Here is a 17,166-nt window from a genome sequence, read left to right on the forward strand (position 1 = left end):
TTCTGTCAGAAATGGAAATTTGAGCAGAAATGGCTACAATTTGCATGTTCGACCACTGTCAAGAATTGAAATCATACAAGTGAATATGTGTGCTATTCACTATGATCAGTTTTTCAGTCAGTGAACGTTACATCAATAATTATACCATATTGGCCTGAATATAAGCCTCACTTTTTTTTTCTTCCAAATTCCGACCGTGAAAAGTTATTGTGGCTTAAATTTGCGACCTTACAAAAATGGGCTTTTACAATATCGCTGCTAAAACAGGCATACGGTAAAACGGAATGGGTGGGAGTGCCTGCAGAATTTTAAGGGAGCAGCTTATATTCGGGTATTGTCTTTCTTTCTCTCCCCCCCCCCTTGAATTTTAAAGGTGTGCCTTATATTCAGGCCAATAAGGTATTATTTCCTGCCTTGTTTTTGATGTTTCCCTTCTGTCACAATGCACTGAAGTTAATTGCAAAATTAACTACATAATTAATTACGTTAGCGACACAAATAACGTAGGATTGGCTGGAAGCCGAACTGCAGTGGAACAGAAACAGTGCTGATTGCAACAATCACAGGATGGGACAGAAACCACTGCATCCTAACAGGCTGCATGCACCCCTAATTTCAACATCTGCTGAAAGGCTCAATATTGTCTACATTGATAGGCAACAACACTCCAGGGTTTTAAACCTGGGAGTTTGGGATTTGAACCTGGACCCAGAAAACGGTCTAACATTGAGCTGTGGCTCTTCCCTCTTCCATAAAGAGAGTGCCACCTACAAGAAGGCCCTGCTCCCTGTATCAGGCTAACTTCAGACTCCTGCACCTTGGCATTTTTATACTGGAGAAAATGAGTTAGCACACCAGTGCTGATATGTCTGCAGTGGGATGCAAAACACAGATTCTAGCATGCAGCAGAATATGTACATAAATGACCTGCCACAGTATGAAGTGGCTGGGCTGGTAAGAAAAACATGAGCAAGACTGTTATTGAGACCTCCACCCATTGAACTTGTTTAGAGGACAGGCTTGAGTCTCTGTGAAACAGGTTGTTTTTTTGTTTTTGTTTTTTTTTAATGGAATGGAAATGCAGCAGAACCAACATTTTTGCATGGGAACTAGTGACCTAGCAGAAATCTCCATGCACCTCAGCTCTACACTCACCTGTGAGACCGTCAGTGTTGTCACCACCTTCTCCTGATGGGCCTCCACTGTGCGAGAGCACAAAGCCTGCTCCAGGGCAGTTTCACTCAATTGGATCAGCTGACAGATCTCCCGCACTACTGCAAAAGCAAAGCAGGAAGTGAGCTCCTCTCCCTGGTACTGGAGACACATTGCAATGCAAAGAAATCAAGGCAGGGAGGCTCAGTGGGGATCAAGGCAGGAGTTTCCCAAGCTCAGGCTGTCTTCTACCAATTCATGTTCCTTTCATTCTAGTGGGCAGGGATGGACAAACTTGCCCATTTCAGCTGTTCTCAGTCTTGTTCTCCACATTTCTACATCAGTCTGGATTACTTTCCCCCCAATCCTTGTAAAAATTTGTCAGCCTTTTAGTGCACATTTATCCTAATATAGGCATTCTGTCTACAACCTTCCATAATTTTTGTGGTGAGCAATTTCCCCTAAAACAACACGTTCTTGAAAACTGTTTTCACAAACATGTGCCTTCTTATGCACACCTTCCCCCAATTTGTGCATTTGTTAGCAGCGCCGAAGTGACCTCCCTGGGGCACAAGCCTGGGCAATATGTATGGAAGTCCTGAGCTGCCCAGATGAGGGAGACCCTGCTCTTGGCCTCACTGATATGGTCCAAAGGAAGGCACTGCAATAGGTTTGACACCAGCTTGGAGTTGCCAGAAAAGGCGTACAAGGCACCATCCAACCGTCTTAGGGACTCCACTTCAGATTTGTGTAGAGTTTACTCCTTAGCCTTTTCTTCTCCTGAAGATACCCCCACAAGGCAGCAGAGGTTTAGGATCAGAGTCTTCCTTCACCTCAATTAGAAGATCAGTAACAGAAGGGGACGACAGAGGATGAGATGGTTGGACAGTGTTCTTGAAGCTACTAACATGAGTTTGGCCAAACTGCGAGAGGCAGTGAAGGATAGGCGTGCCTGGCGTACTCTGGTCCATGGGGTCACGAAGAGTCGGACACGACTGAACGACTGAACAACAACAAACAGCAGACAACTTTTCCCTAAAGCAGGGGCGTAGCAGGGGAGGGGTGTAGGGGGTGGGCTGCCCTGGGTACCACCGGGGGGGTGACACTCCGGGGCAGAGCCCCGCCCCCGCGATTGGCACCTCCAAACCCTCGCTCAGCCGGCACTTTTTTTGGCGCTGGCTGGCCTGTGGAGCCGCGGCATGGAGGCGAGGGGCAGGTCCGCCCCCGCCCCATCCCCACGCCTCCATGCCACGGCTCTGCCCAGGGAGCCCGCCGAAAAAAGCTGCTGAAAGGGGGGGAAAGGGAAGCAAAGCAGGCGCGTTCAAGCGCCTGCTTTGCTTCCCCTTTCCCCCCTTTCAGTGGCTTTTTTCGGCGGGAGGGGCGGGCCAGCGAGGAGGGGGCATCATGCCTGCAACAAGCGTGACGCCCCCTCCTCGCTGGCCCGCCCCTTGCACCGAAAAAGAGCCGCTGAAAGGGGGGAAAGGGAAGCAGAGCAGGCGCATTCAAGTGCCTGCTTTGCTTCCCCTTTCCCCCCTTTCAGCGGCTTTTTTTTGGGGTGGGAGGGGTGGGCCAGTGAGGAGGGGGCGTCATGCCAGCGACAAGCGTGATGCCCCCTCCTCGCTGGCCCACCCCTCACACGTTGTGCCCTGCCCCCAGGGGGGGTGCCTCTACGCCACTGCCCCGGACAGCGAAGTGGCTTCCTCCACCACTGCCTGAAAGGTTGTTTGCCTGCTATTCTTTTTCTTCCTGCCACATGCAGCAGGTTGTGGAGGGAACTTGCAAAGTGATGGTATCCCATTGGATTACTAAATGTTGTTAAATGGTACAGGGCTGCTGATGTTCCAACTGTATTTAGCAAAAACCCTTTTAATACTAAACCCATTGTGGCACCCTGGCCACCATGTGTATCATACCATGGAACTGAGACTATTAAGCCAATGGTACACAGGCTGCATGCACCCACATAACACCTGGGGAAAGATCTGGTTCTCAAAATCGTGAGCTACAATCAGCCCTGGGCCATACTCTGCATGGTAATCCTGGAGATGGCCCATCCTGCCCTGCTGACCTTTGTCATCCTCGATTCCACAAGCTTCCGCTCCACTGGCCTGAAATTGCTGCCCCAGCTTTATGTTGCCAAGTTTGAGGACGACAGACACCACCTCCAGCACTGCTGTGATCTCTGATGGGGAGAAGCCAATGGCTCGCATGGCATCCTTCAAGAAAAGCAGCATTAGGAAACAGGGTTAAACACAGGAAATCCCTCAGGTGAGCTCCCTATGGACCATAGCAAAGCCTTCTGTGCATATTGAGACCGAGGCAAAACCCAATTATACTTTCAGGGCCAAAAATGGATGTGTAAGGGAAAACAATCTGGGGGTGCTCCCAGGAAGGTGTTTAATGTGATATCAGTGCTCCTTATCTGTCCACAAGACATTCCTGGATTCAGAACGCCAGTCCATACTCCCTCCCCCCATTTAATCTGGGTTTTCCCTTTCTGGGGAGAAATTCTACAAAACCGCCGCCAACTTCCTATCTGCAATATCTCAATGACCCATTTGCAACATTAAGCCCCTGTCTCTGAAAGCACTCTGGTTAACTAGAGAGAAGGATTTGGGTTGTGAAGGCTGCTATGTGGCGTGCTTCTGTTCAGGGTTCCAGTCACCCGTGCCCCTTTCCAGGATGCCCCCCCCACACACATTTCCCCTCCCCAGTTTTACACACATACGCCAACAGTCAGTGAGGATTTCATAGCCGCTTGAGCATGAGGCAAGGATCAGGCAGCAGGATCCCCAAGAGGCAAGGATCAGGCAGCAGGATCCCCAAGGAGCATCAGATCCCGATGTTGATCTTTATCCCCCCTCCCTATTCCTGATTTACCTGTAGATCTTCACTCACCCCTACTTCCCTGTGGGGGGCACCATTTTGTGGCTTGCCTCAGGTGTCAAAATGTCCTGAGCAGGCCCTGCTCATACCATGTTGTGGTGTTCTCTATGTCTCTCATTTGTACTTCTATAAACCTTGGGTTCCACTAAGAGCTAGTCCACCCTTCTGCTTGTTCCCATGCCAAGAAAGCATGGGTCCTGCAGTTGTCCTATGTTTTCTAGGCACGGGTCTGAGCAGTTCTGCCTCTGCCCTGTTGCTTTACCCCAGAAAACCTGCTCTTTAGCACTAAACTGGAACAAATGGCAATATGTGGAAACCCCAATTGCCATTTGTTCTGATTCAGTGCTAAAATGCACGTTTTCCTGGGGGAATGGTGATGGAGCAAATGGAAGTGTGAATGAGCAGTCCATGGGACTCTGAAGAGTCTCCTCCAGACCTGAGTCCAGACCTTCCAAGTCCCTATTTTCCTGAGACAGTCCCAGGTATACATAAGCCATCCTGGTCTCTGATTTGATCCCAGGATGTCCCACTTTTCCATAGGCCGACCCTATTTTCATCAGGGAAATGTTGGAGGGTATGGAGTTATGTGACCCCTGAGCCATGGAGATAAGTAAATATACAACCTTTAAAGGTAAAGGTAAATGTACCCCTGACCATTAGGTCCAGTCATGGATGACTCTGGGGTTGCGACACTCATCTTGTTTTATTGGCCGAGGGAGCCGGCGTACATCTTCTGGGTCATGTGGCCAGCATGACTAAGCCGCTTCTGGCGAACCAGAGCAGCGCACGGAAACGCTGTTTACCTTCCTGCCGGAGCGGTACCTATTTATCTACTTGCACTTTGACATGCTTTCAAACTGCTAGGTTAGCAGGAGCAGGGACCAAGCAACGGGAGCTCACTCCGTCGCGGGGATTCGAACTGCCAACCTTCTGATTGGCAAGCCCTAGGCTCTGTGGATTAGACCACAGCGCCACCCGCGTCCCTTTAGAAGACACCTAAAGGCAGCCCTATGTAGGGAAGGTTTTTTTAAAAATGTTTAATGTTTTATTATGTTATATATGTTGGAAGCCACCCAGAGTGGCTGGGGCACCTCTATTTTTATCCGAGAAATGTTCGAGGCTATGTAAGTCTTCAGAAAACTCCCTCCTGTGCATGGATGCATGCATATAGGTTACGTGAGGACAAAAATCACCACCATTACTACCACTACTACATCTTCTGCCACTCACAGACCAATACAATTTATACCCCAGACCCACTATGGCACACAGCACAAGTCATACCTGAACAGCTCTGAAATTGGCGGCATCATCCATACCATGCAGGCTTGAGGCCTCCCTGTTGAGGTAACCATAAAGGCGGCAGTCTCGTTGCAGCTTCAGCTGTCCTGTTGAAGAGGAGGAATCATTGTTGTGGCCTCTGTGGTTCTCACCCCTCCTTTATTCACAGAGCCCCCCACCCCTGTGTTAAGGGAGGCCATATTCTGGTGCTATGATGTGTCCCCCACTCGCAAGACTCAATCACCCCCACTCAGAAGTAAATGGCCAGAGCTCTCATCCCTAGTGGGGCCACAGGCACCTGGCCTAGCATGCAGCCCTCTAACTCTGACATTGTGTGCTTTAGGCCCCCTGCGTGAAAGACATACTGAGCAGCTCGTCAGAGCCTCCAGACAGCAGCTGGTAGAAGATGTGGAAATTCCTCTCGCCCTTGACATGATGAACCACCCGGGATTTCTCTAGCAGGTCTGAGAATAAATGGAAGGAGGAAATGAAAGAGGTAAGAGTTGGACAGGCACCATCAAGGCCAAGCTAATATCTGTAGCATCTCTGGATATTCCTAGGCTCCTGAAAAATCTTGTAGACTGGCAGTGTGCCTCTGATAAACAGAAGCACAGAACCTGCTGCCTTGAAGATGTTGCTGGACAGGGTAGCCAATTTGATTTCCAACTCTCTTCAGCCCCATCTAGCATGGCCAATTGCCAGAGATGGTGGGACTTGTAGTCCAAAACTTATGGAGAGCACACATTCTAGGGTTGCCATATGTCCTCCTTTTCCAGGATGCGTCCTCTTTTTCATGGGTAGAGTCATCATAGTGATCCATAGTTAAAAGTACAAGGTAAAGGTAAAGGGACTCTTGACTGTTAGGTCCAGTCGCGGACGACTCTGGGGTTGCGGCGCTCATCTCGCTTTACTGGCCGAGGGAGCCAGCGTACAGCTTCCGGGTCATGTGCCCAGCATGACTAAGCCGCTTCTGGCAAACCAGAGCAGTGCACGGAAACGGCGTTTACCTTCCCGCCGGAGCGGTACCTCTTTATCTACTTGCACTTCATGCTTTTGAACTGCTAGGTTGGCAGGAATAGTTAAAAGTAGAAGTTGGCAGATGTGTCCTCTTTTTTGCTCTTCAAAATATGGCAACCCTAACATTGACTAGACACTAGAATGTAGGTGTGTGTCTTAAAGTTGGGGAACCTATGGCTCTCCAATGTTGTTGGACTCTACCACCCTTCAGCCCCAGACAGCATGACCAATTATCAGGTGTGGTGGGAGTTGCAGCCTTCGGTTCCAGCAACTGGCCAAGAGGATGAAATCCCGTTTGTACCTTATAAATTCTGACAAACTTTATCAGGGTCTGGTATGTTATACTCACAATTGCTGATGACGCCACCCAAAGGATCGCCCTTGAAGTCAAACTCAATATCCATGTATTTGCCCTAAGGAGAAGAAGGGAATGTGGAAAGCAGTTGAAGCAAAATTAGCTGCCTGTAACCCCTGAAGGATGTGATACTGAGTCCACCCACCTTTGGGAATTGAGTTCCTATTTTTTATTTCATTTTTGCTTCAGAGTAGCCCAATTTACAGTGCAGATATAGGGACTTGGTGATTTAAAATCGACAGATAGCAATGGTCAAACTACACGAGACATGTTTACTTTCCCCAAGTAGCAGTTTCAGTGTGGATCTAGATCAGGAAAATGGCATTCAGGGCTGGTTGCTTTCCCTCCCTCCCACAGTGCAAATGTCTCAAGCAAAACTATGGCCTCTCCTCCAAAACAGCAGCATTTCTCATTTTATAAACAACAGCCTTCCTGCCCTGACAGATGCATTCGTACCCAACCAACCAACCACATCAAGCAAGACTTCTTCAAGTCAGAAAGCAAGGCTGCACAACGTTTTTTCATTTCCATGAAGAGTAGAATAACAATAAATGATGCGAAACAAGCGAATATTACCTGGACATTTGATTAACACCATTTATGCAGGTCACGTCAATCATCTTTTCTTGGCATACTATTTGAGTTGTGGAATTTTGATGTAGGCGCAGATCTGAGTCCAGAATTCTTACTCTCCCTTCCCACCCCACCCTCTCAAGTGGCTTCACATAATTCTTGCTGTGATAAAACTCTCTCCCAAAACATGCATTCCTCACTAGATACCGGTACTTACAAATCGTGAGGAGTTGTCATTGCGAATGGTTTTGGCATTTCCAAAGGCTGAAATAGGGGGTGAAGAGGGTTGTTAAAACAGCTGCACATTTACCCAGGAAAGCCTTGCTCACCCCACCATGACGTTAAGACTAGATTGTGGAGGCAACGTATCATGGTAAGTGGGCCAAACAGGTATAGAATAGTAGGATAACATTCAAGGACTTGTTAGACTACAAATTATGAAAAATCAAAGGTTCTCAAAAGCTCAAGGCCAAGACAAGTTTGTTTCACTAATGCCACGGGCACTGTCCAATATGTGGCTGTAACATTTGCACAATCACAGCAAGTGCAAAGGAATGCAACAGAAGCTTTGGCTTCAGTGGGGACATCTGGATCCCTCACAAGTAATGAGCAACAACTGCATACAATTAGCATCCTTATCAAAAGTGCAAAAGAGCCTCAATACTTTGCTGTCCCAGAAATCAGCATGTACCGTACATACCTTCCAGTACTGGGTTCGACTGCAGTAGTTGTTCCTTGACACGATTCACCTGTTCCCCTTTCCCACATACAGCTGCCACGTATGACATCATCAGCTTGCTGGCCTCTGAGGGTACAGGAAAAGTGGGAGGAGCAATGACTGGGGCATGTATGAGAAGTACTGAGGTGGGGAGCTTAATGAGACTAGAGGCAAGAGATCCATTCTTTAAGAGTCAAAAGCAGTATTTCCACCGACCTTCATGCTGATCTTAGTACTGTAGTGCTTAGATTAGAGATCCCATAGACCAGGGGTCACAAAACTAAGGCCCGGGGGCTGGATGCGGCCCAATCGCCTTCTAAATGTGGCCCGCGGACGGTCCAGGAATCAGCGTGTTTTTACATGAGTAGAATGTGTCCTTTTATTTAAAATGCATCTCTGGATTATTTGTGGGGCCTGCCTGGTGTTTTTACATGAGTAGAATGTGTTCTTTTATTTAAAATGCATCTCTGGGTTATTTGTGGGGCATAGGAATTCGTTCATATTTTTTTTCAAAATATAGTCCAGCCCCCCCACAAGGTCTGAGGGACAGTGGACCGGCCCCCTGCTGAAAAAGTTTGCTGACCCCTGCCATAGACTTTAAATGTCCTGTCGTAGGTATCATTCAATGTTAGATGACTAGCACGTGGATATGGTTTGCCCAAAGTGGCTTTGCGGGCCCAGTAAAGAGGATTGGCAGACCTAATTAAGCCTTAGGGCCAGAGGTTCCCACTTCTGGATTATACTTTTGTTTGGAGATGTGTGCATAATTGGATTTCATGCAAGGCAGGAGGGCATTTTCAGCTGTAAACAGCCCATTTATATCTGTCTATGTCATTGTTTCCCCAACTTGGGTCTCCAGTTGTTTTTGGACTACGACTCTCACCATCCCTAACTAGCAAAACCAGTGGTCAGTGATGATGGGAATTGTAGTCTAAAAACAGTAGGATACCCAAGTTGGGGAAACACTGGTCTATGTGAACAAGGAGATTGGGGGTGAGGGAACCAGGTGGAACATGGGCTGTGGTAATTTTTGGATAGTGTCAAGGGCACTTCCCAGCCAAAGAATGCACATGGCAGAGAGTTAACTGTTGTCAAAGATATCGCAGTTGCTTCTACAGCTCTCGAGACCTATGCACACTCGCTTAGTGTATAGGCAGCTATTCCAATGCCCATGCCCTATGGAGCAGTTTCAGCAACTGGGAACCACCACCCCCTCCACCAGTTTATGTACCTTCCCCCGATGGGCTGTGTGCACACAGCTGGAGACTGCACCTGCATGGAAACTTCCTCTGCTCATCCCTCTTCAATCCCCTCCTGGTTCTGGGATACAGTGGTTCAGCAGAGGGTGGTGAGTACCCAGACCTTGCCTGCTCTAAAGTTTCCCCTGCCTCTGACTCCTGCTTCATGGCTGGTACAGGTTCCCACAGACCACTGGCCCCCTCTCCCGTGTCAGACTCCAACCCCCACTTCCCCTGGTGCTCACTCGTCAGCATCCTGCCATCCCCTGACAGATAGCATGTTATATGATATGAAGCCGTATCAGTCTCTTTAGTGTCGACTTCCTCTGCTGCCCTCCAGATGTTGTTGGACTCCAACCTCCGTCAGCCCCAGGCAGCATGACTAGTGGTCAAGGGTTGTGGGAGTCGGAGTCCACAACATCAGTTGGACATCAGTTTGGGGAAGGCTGGTCACCTTGACAAACTAGCTATAGGACCATAGCTGTCAACTTTTCCCTTTTCTTGCGAGGAATCCTATTCGGAATAAGGGAATTTCCCTTAAAAAAAGGAAAAAGTTGACAGCTATGCATAGGACTCGGCTACATTAGGAAAAAAAGTAGTTATGAATGTGTTTTAACACTGTGACACCAGATGGCACTGTAGAGCTGAAATCGGAACTTAATGAAATTTTCCATTGTGAGCTTTAAGTCGAGGGTGTTTTTTTATAGCTGCGTAGATGCAGCCATATGGAAACTATATAAACCCACAGCCCACCACTCTGCTAAGGCCTGCCACGTGTTGCTAGACTACAACTCCCACCACCCCTAACCATTGGCTATCCTCGCTGGGGGGTGATGGGAATTGTAGTTCAGCAACACCCGGAAGCTCGCACATGTCTCCCACCCCTGTTTTATGACGTTCTCCCCCCCTCTCCCTTGAAAAACCGTTTCTCACTCACCTGTTTTGCCGGCCCCGCTCTCTCCAGTGATAAGAATGCATTGGTCTTTGTCCTGATCTCTCAGTGAGCGATAGGCGTCATCTGCGATGGCGTAGCTATGCAGGCACAGTGAAGAAGCATTAGGAGGGCTGGCTAGCTTGCCACCAGCACCCCATTCCTCAAAGCCGTCACATACACACACACACACACACACACACACCCGACTCCCTTGGGGGTCTCACTTACATGTGGGGTTTTACCGCAAAGAAGTTGCAGTTCTTATACTCCTGCACTATCTCTTCCGTGTAAATGGGCAGCTGCTCGTATGGGTTCACTGAGATCACCACGTTCCCGATGTATGTCTGTCGAGGCAGGAATGTTGCTATTACGAAAAGCAAGATGCTGGCGAAATGCTGGCAGCGCTCAACATTGGGGGGGGGGGGGAGAAGAGTAGGGTGCCCTTAATAAACACCCACAAGTCCACACCTCCTGAGTCCTCTCCCAGCTTCAGACACATCATGCTCCCTTGACACTTCTGAAAAAAAGTAGCTAAGTTGGCCAGCACAAAAGCTAAGGAGGTCAGGGCTTTTTCTGCCTCACCATAATTCAGGTATTGAATTAACCAGAGACAGTATGGTGTAGTGGTTAGCATAATAGACTAGGACCTGAGAGACCAGGGTTCAAATCCTCAATGGGCTGGAGCTAAGTAAATGAACGAGAATCATTCCCTGCTGCCCCCTCAGCTGACTTTCCTCTAGCTTGTTTTCCCCCGGCCCCACAACGCCACCTCTCTCTTTCTCCATCCCCTGGGATGAGGATTGCCAAATGATCAGGGGAGGAAACGTTGCTTTTGTCTTTATTGCTGTTGCGCCTTTAAACCCCAGCTTCATCTGCAGGAATCTACGGGAGAAGCTTTTTATGGCACAAACTTGATAATGTATGTTGCATCAAGTCACACAATGTGAAAGGCACAGCTACAGAAGCCTGTTGGAAAGTTGGCATGCTTCGTCCTGCACAGCCAAGCAGCTGTGTTTCTGGACAGGAGCTGCAATGGTTGTTGTTGCCTATTTCTCTGTACAAAAATACACTTAGGCTGCAAAGCTATGCATGTTCTTTGTAAGCCACATTGAAGCTGGAGGGAGAAAACATGCATAGGATTGGACTGTGCGTGTCATACTGTACAGCGCCTCATGTTTCCTATTCTGAAGTTAGAAATATATAATGCCTAATATGTCAAATTTTCATTTTCCAAAGCAATACGAGAACTGAAATACAGCCATCCTTTGAAATTCACACGTATCCAAATTTTGCAATGCAGTTCTCCATCGAAACCATGTTTACAAAAAAAATGCATTATATTAAGGGAATTTGCTTGCAAAAAAATGTGTATGTTAGTCGAAACTGCATATAGAAATGAGCTAGGAGAAATTCACACTAGAGCAGGCACCCCTAAACTCGGCCCTCCAGATGTTTGGAGACTACAGTTCCCATCATCCCTGACCACTGGTTCTGTTAGCTAGGGGTGGTGGGAGTTGTAGTCCCAAAACATTTGGAGGGCCGAGTTTGGGGGTGCCTGCACTAGAGAGTACAAATGAATTTTCATGAGGTTTAAAAGGGAGGGGGAGGCCATAAATTGCTGCAAAGTGCATAGAAATGTAATTAAGATTTGAAAAACGAGAAACGAAAAACGAGAAAATTGGCAGATCCTTCCACCCCCTTGTTAGAAAGGCTCCCACCCAGCTCAGTTACCACCACCACCACCACCCCAATCCCTGCCGCTCTTACATAGATTTCCTTATGTTGGAAGCGTTTCTCCAGGTTCTGCATTAACGTATCTTCTGTCAATGGGTCCAGAAGCACCAGGTCTCCTACCCTACTGGTGTCAATTGCAGTCTCGACCTCCATGGCTGTGGGAGGGACAGGAATTCCAGACACGAATGCCTACCTGCAAGGCAGTGGAACAGCAAGGTGAGATCCGGATGATCCTGCCACAGAACCGGAAAGACGTCTCCCTAGTGACACGTGAAAAGCCGCTGCAGACTCTTGGCTCATACAAAGCCAGTGACAATGCAGCAGGGCCGGTGAGTCTGCACACCTCCAGATGTTACTGCACTACAGCGTAGCTCATCATCCTTGGCCTTGCTGACTGGGGCTGATGGAATCTGGAATCTGACAACATCTGGAGGACCCTGGATTCCTTGCCCTTGCTGTAGATGGGTATTATGCAGGAGACACAAGGTGTGTGGTGTGTGGGTGTTGCTTTCAAGAGCAACTGTGTACCATCTGCATTGCAGGGACTTAGACTTTATGATCCTTGGGGTCCTTCCAAACTACGATTCTATGATCTATGCTAGATGGGGGTTGATGGGAGTTGGAGTCCGACAACATCTGGAAAGCCGCAGGTCGGTCACAGTTGCTCTTAGATACTTTGGGGGGGAAATATCTAATTATTGAGAAAATACTCCCATAAACAGAGGTGAAATCCACAACGTGTGCTACAGTTTAAGTCAGGGGTGCCCAAACTTTTTTCAAAGAGGGCCAGATTTGATGAAGTGAACATGCGTGAAGGCCGACCAAAGTGTTGTTGAGCTTTTTTTTTTTAGGATTGAAGCTGCTTTGAGCTTTTACCCCAGGACATATACTGCTACGGGGGCCGACCGGTGGGCCGCATTATGCCCCCCGAAACTGACTTTAGACTTGCCTGGTTTAAGTAGATTTATTGGAGACCCTGCTTCTGTTTTTATGTTCCATTATCTTGTTTCACGTGAACTGAAAGCACCCTCCCTATTATGATGTAGTGAGATTACTGCCTGATTAGTGTGAGTGGGTCTATTACAACGGTTTTACGAGAAGTGGCTCCAGATGGGATTTGGCACAAGAGAACAGCTAAAATGTTCTTTAATGGCTATGTATGTTCATTTCCAGAATGGGCCACTCACTCATAGAGTTGAGATTCAAGACTAGTGTCTGTTTGGCAGATTGTATTTGAGAAACAGCAGTTTTGGGCAGCTGGAATAAGCAGGGAAATAGAGTGCTATTGGTTGAGTGAAGATGAGGAATGGAAATGCCTGGACAGAGTCTCTCTCTCTCTCTTTCTCTGACTGCTTCCAGGCGGCTTGCTTATTGAGCATTCAACCTAGAATAATAGAATCTTAGAGCTGAAAGGGACCCAAGGGTCATCTAGTCCAACTCCCTGATCTGTTTGCAGGGAGATTAGGCAACACTGGATTGTTTACAGGGAGGTTAGACGGCATTGCTTTGAAGAAAGTGCTGCCCCACACTTTCCACTGCATTTCTCCATCACTTTCTTCATTGTGAAAGGTTCAGGTTTCCTTCCTGGGCAGCAGGGAAAGGAAAGTGGTGTGTTGCACTAGAGCTCCAAACCAAATGTAATTGCACCATCTGAATTTTCCAATATGTGGTTGAATCCCACCCAAAAACAGTGACAGTCTGAAAGCACCCTCTCTCTTTTTGTAGGTCTGATACAGGACTCAGTTAACATTAATAAAGACACCACAATTTGAATGTGCTATAAACATGCAACACCAGGTGGCACCAGAGAGCAAGAAATTTTAAAACACAATTTTCCATATATATATTTTTCTTTCGTTACAACTATCACATTTCTCACTTACTTATAGCATTTCCCCCCTATGTGTAGATCCACCTGTAGACTAAAAGACCACCTGTTTTACATGAGTGCCCCTTTACCTTTACTTAGGCTCTGCTTCTCTGTTCCCAACAAAGCAATAAATTTTCAGGGGTCGAGGCTCTCTATTTTCCTTATTCATTGAATGCACACGTGGCAGGGCGCAGCACCCCCCACAGCGCTACAATTCCCAGAGTTCCACGAGAAGAGGCATCGGCTGTTAAACTACTCAGGGAATTGCAGCTCTGGGAAAGGCATACATCTCCCTTTTGTGGGGAGGATGATTGCTTAAAGCGGTATCATGGGGTTCAAAATGAATGCTGTGAATGTAGCCTCTATGTTGCTTCAATTAAACAAAAAAACAAAGCATGACTCTGAATCTCCAGTCTGTGCTGCTCCGTAATGAAGGGAAGCAGCAACAATAAGGGAAGCACATGCAGGGAAGGCTAAAAGGTTGCCAGCTCATAAGTGCTTTGTGAGGAGATGCTGAGTGCCTTCCCTACCCACCCCCACCCTTCCATCCTGCCCAGTGCCATTGATTCCTAGGCCAGCTGACAGCTGTTGGCGGCCCAGCTTCCTGCTCTGAATCACTGGTGTCCTTGCAAGCCTGGGGTGGTTCTTCCCACTAGTGGTATTAACCTCTTCACGGCTAGTTCCAAAGTCTAACCTAGAAGAGAGCACTCTGGAGCACTTTCCTCCCTGCAAGCCAAACTCACGGCTGCAGTTAAGTTGGCAATCCTATGCTCCATTTACTTGAAAGTAAGTCCCATTAAAAACCAGTGGGACTTCCAAGTAAACATGGCTAAGAGCAAGCTGCACAAATGCGACTTATTTCAGAACCCAAACCTTGCACCACCGCTGCCTCGGCGCTGGTGCAGATGTCCATGGGTTTGTCTAATCTTTTTTTATTTTTATTTTTTAAATAATTTTTATTAAAGTTTTTCAGAAAATAACAAAAATCTGAAACACATAATAAACAAACAAAGAAAAAATACAAAAATACAAAAACTATTACAAAAAAAGAATAAACTATTATCTTAAAACTTAACTTTTCCTCACATCTTACAAGGACTTCCTCCTGTTTCCTCCTATTGCGTCCCTTTGTCTAATCTTTTTTTTTAAAAAAAAAAAGTCATGCAAAGGGCAGACCATGTTAAGGAATTGTAGCTTTGTGAGGAGTAAACCACAGTTACCAATAATCTTTAGGGGAACTAATGGGCTTTAAATGCAAGCATGTCTTAGTGTCCTGCTGCCCTTCTTTTATGGGGCTCCAAGGTGCAGTTTTACCTTTGAGATAAGTTCACCTGAGAGGCAGTGACTTACAAGAGATGGCATAGCATAGGAGCTATGATCCTGAGCTATGAATCAGAAAACCCCTAGTTCAAAAATTGCTTCTTTCTTTCTTTCTTTCTTTCTTTCTTTCTTTCTTTCTTTCTCTCTCTCTCCACCCCCCACCCCCCTCTCTAACTCAACTTTAATTGCACAACCTGAATTTGCTGTTATGGGATTGAATCCCACCTGAAGATTGCAAAATTCTGGAAATGGTGCGTGTATGTGTGTGCATGAGAAGGAGAAAAAGAAGGGGGAGATTTTCAGTGTTAAAATAGGAATAGGGTTAAAGAGCCTCTCTCTTCCTGTCCCACTCTTCCACTTAAACCTGCAATCTCAGCGGTTGCATTGTATTAACAAAAAACCATCAACCCCAAAATGGATTGCATACCCTCCAACTTTTCTCTAATGAAAATAGGGGCATCTCATTCCATAAAAGTAATTTTACTATTCAGACACCACCCATCCGACAATTCTGGGTGGCTTCCAACATATATAAAAACATAATAAAACGTTAAGCATTAAAAAAAAATCCATATAGTGGGCTGCCTTCAGGCAGCTTGGGGGTCAGATAACTCCATACCCTGCAACATTTATTCAATGAAAATAGGGACATCCTAAGGAAAAGCAGGACATTTTTGGGATCAAATCAGAAACTGGGATGCCTTCTGTAAATCTGGGACTGTCCCAGGAAAATAAGGACACTGGAGGGTCTAGGACTGCAGAGCCACACATAAAGTCTTAGTAGAGTGCTGTGCTTCTGCTAGTCATGCCTCTGGCTGAGGGTGAAGCTGGGAAGCCAGCAAAGACTTTCCTGGCACTGCCCAACAATCCCTTAGCAAAGCATTCTGTTGCTGTCTGAGTTACTAAATTGCTGTTTGCCCCCAGAGTAGACTCAGCAAGAAAACTCAATGAAGCTGCATCAGCAGGCACTAATCGAGGAGTTCTTGTGAGCGGCACGATCGTTAGCCTGACTATAAAAGAACTTTATGGCCGGAAAGGAGTTGAAGAGCCTGGGTGCTGTACTTTCTCCTTTGTATCTCCCAGGTGAGAGTAGAAGCTCTATGGGCTATTGGCTGCAGGTGGGCTTGGTCCTAGGTGGGAGATTGGTGGGGATGTGAGTTAACCTGCCTTCCAAGTGCAATGCTGGGGGAGCTCTGCCTGTGATGGTGATGAGAGCATAGAAGCAGCTCATCAACACAAAAGCAGTGTGTTTTGTGATTTTGCTATTTGTTTAACTTCCCATGTATTTATTGCATTTTTATTGTGTCTTTCTGTTGTGTTCGTATGTTGTTTCCTGGTTTGGGGATCCTTTGGGCCAGATAAACCAGAGTATACCAGATTTATATCCCATTTCCCCACAAGAATTTCCCCAAGACACGCAGTTAATAATATGGGATGATAGCCAGCACGGGCCACACTCACAGATCCCATTGATTTCAATGTGTACACTCTGAGTATGGCAAATGTTGGCTATTACCCACTGTTTCTTGTAAGACTGCAGGGATTCAAACCCAGACCTCCCTTGTCTAAGTAAAATACACCAACCCAAGGCTAGGGAACATTTGGCCCTTCAGATGTTGTTGGGCTACAGTTCCCATCATGCCTGACCATTGGTTGTGCTGGCTGGGGCTAATGGGAGTCCAATAACATCTGGAGGGACAGAGGTTCCCCAGCCCTGCTCTGTTTGAAGGGAAATAATATACCGGTACAGTATTTTTCCATGTATAAGACTAGGTTTTCCCCCTAAAAAATAATGTCCAAAATTTGGGGGCGTCTTATACACGGGGGCCATCTTCCCCCATTTTCTTAAAACGGAGTCCCAAAAAATAGGGGTAATCTGTACGGTACATAACAACGATGCTGGAGAAGCAAATGCGGTGCCCTCCAGATGTTGTTGCTTTGGTTTCCAATTCTGATTGAAGCTGGTTTGGAAGAAAACACGTCAGAACATAGAGCTTCATAAAAAGTGACACAGCAGGTGTGGGTTGCAGTTTGTGATGTGTGTGCACACCATTTCTCAAACCAGTGGTGGGAACACACCAGATGCCG

At 47.0% G+C, this 17,166-nt stretch overlaps 1 protein-coding gene across 2 annotated transcripts in view; it reads right to left on the reverse strand.

Annotated features, from left to right (window-relative positions):
* LOC117040655 (unconventional myosin-Ia-like) overlaps positions 1–17,166 on the reverse strand; it is a 49,906-nt gene that overhangs the window by 25,426 nt on the left and 7,314 nt on the right. For both annotated transcript variants that reach the window (XM_033138550.1, XM_033138549.1), the window contains exons 2-11: positions 11,922–12,081; positions 10,383–10,498; positions 10,158–10,252; positions 7,965–8,069; positions 7,482–7,528; positions 6,686–6,749; positions 5,685–5,783; positions 5,323–5,426; positions 3,221–3,368; positions 1,156–1,274 (exon numbers count right to left, since the gene is read on the reverse strand). In XM_033138550.1, the coding sequence (XP_032994441.1) occupies positions 1,156–1,274; positions 3,221–3,368; positions 5,323–5,426; positions 5,685–5,783; positions 6,686–6,749; positions 7,482–7,528; positions 7,965–8,069; positions 10,158–10,252; positions 10,383–10,498; positions 11,922–12,041 (1,017 nt within the window). In that variant the 5' untranslated portion in view covers positions 12,042–12,081. The remainder of the gene's footprint in view (positions 1–1,155; positions 1,275–3,220; positions 3,369–5,322; positions 5,427–5,684; positions 5,784–6,685; positions 6,750–7,481; positions 7,529–7,964; positions 8,070–10,157; positions 10,253–10,382; positions 10,499–11,921; positions 12,082–17,166) is intronic.

Source organism: Lacerta agilis, chromosome 2 (genome assembly GCF_009819535.1).
Source record: "Lacerta agilis isolate rLacAgi1 chromosome 2, rLacAgi1.pri, whole genome shotgun sequence".
In the NCBI taxonomy this organism is placed as follows: Eukaryota; Metazoa; Chordata; class Lepidosauria; order Squamata; family Lacertidae; genus Lacerta; species Lacerta agilis.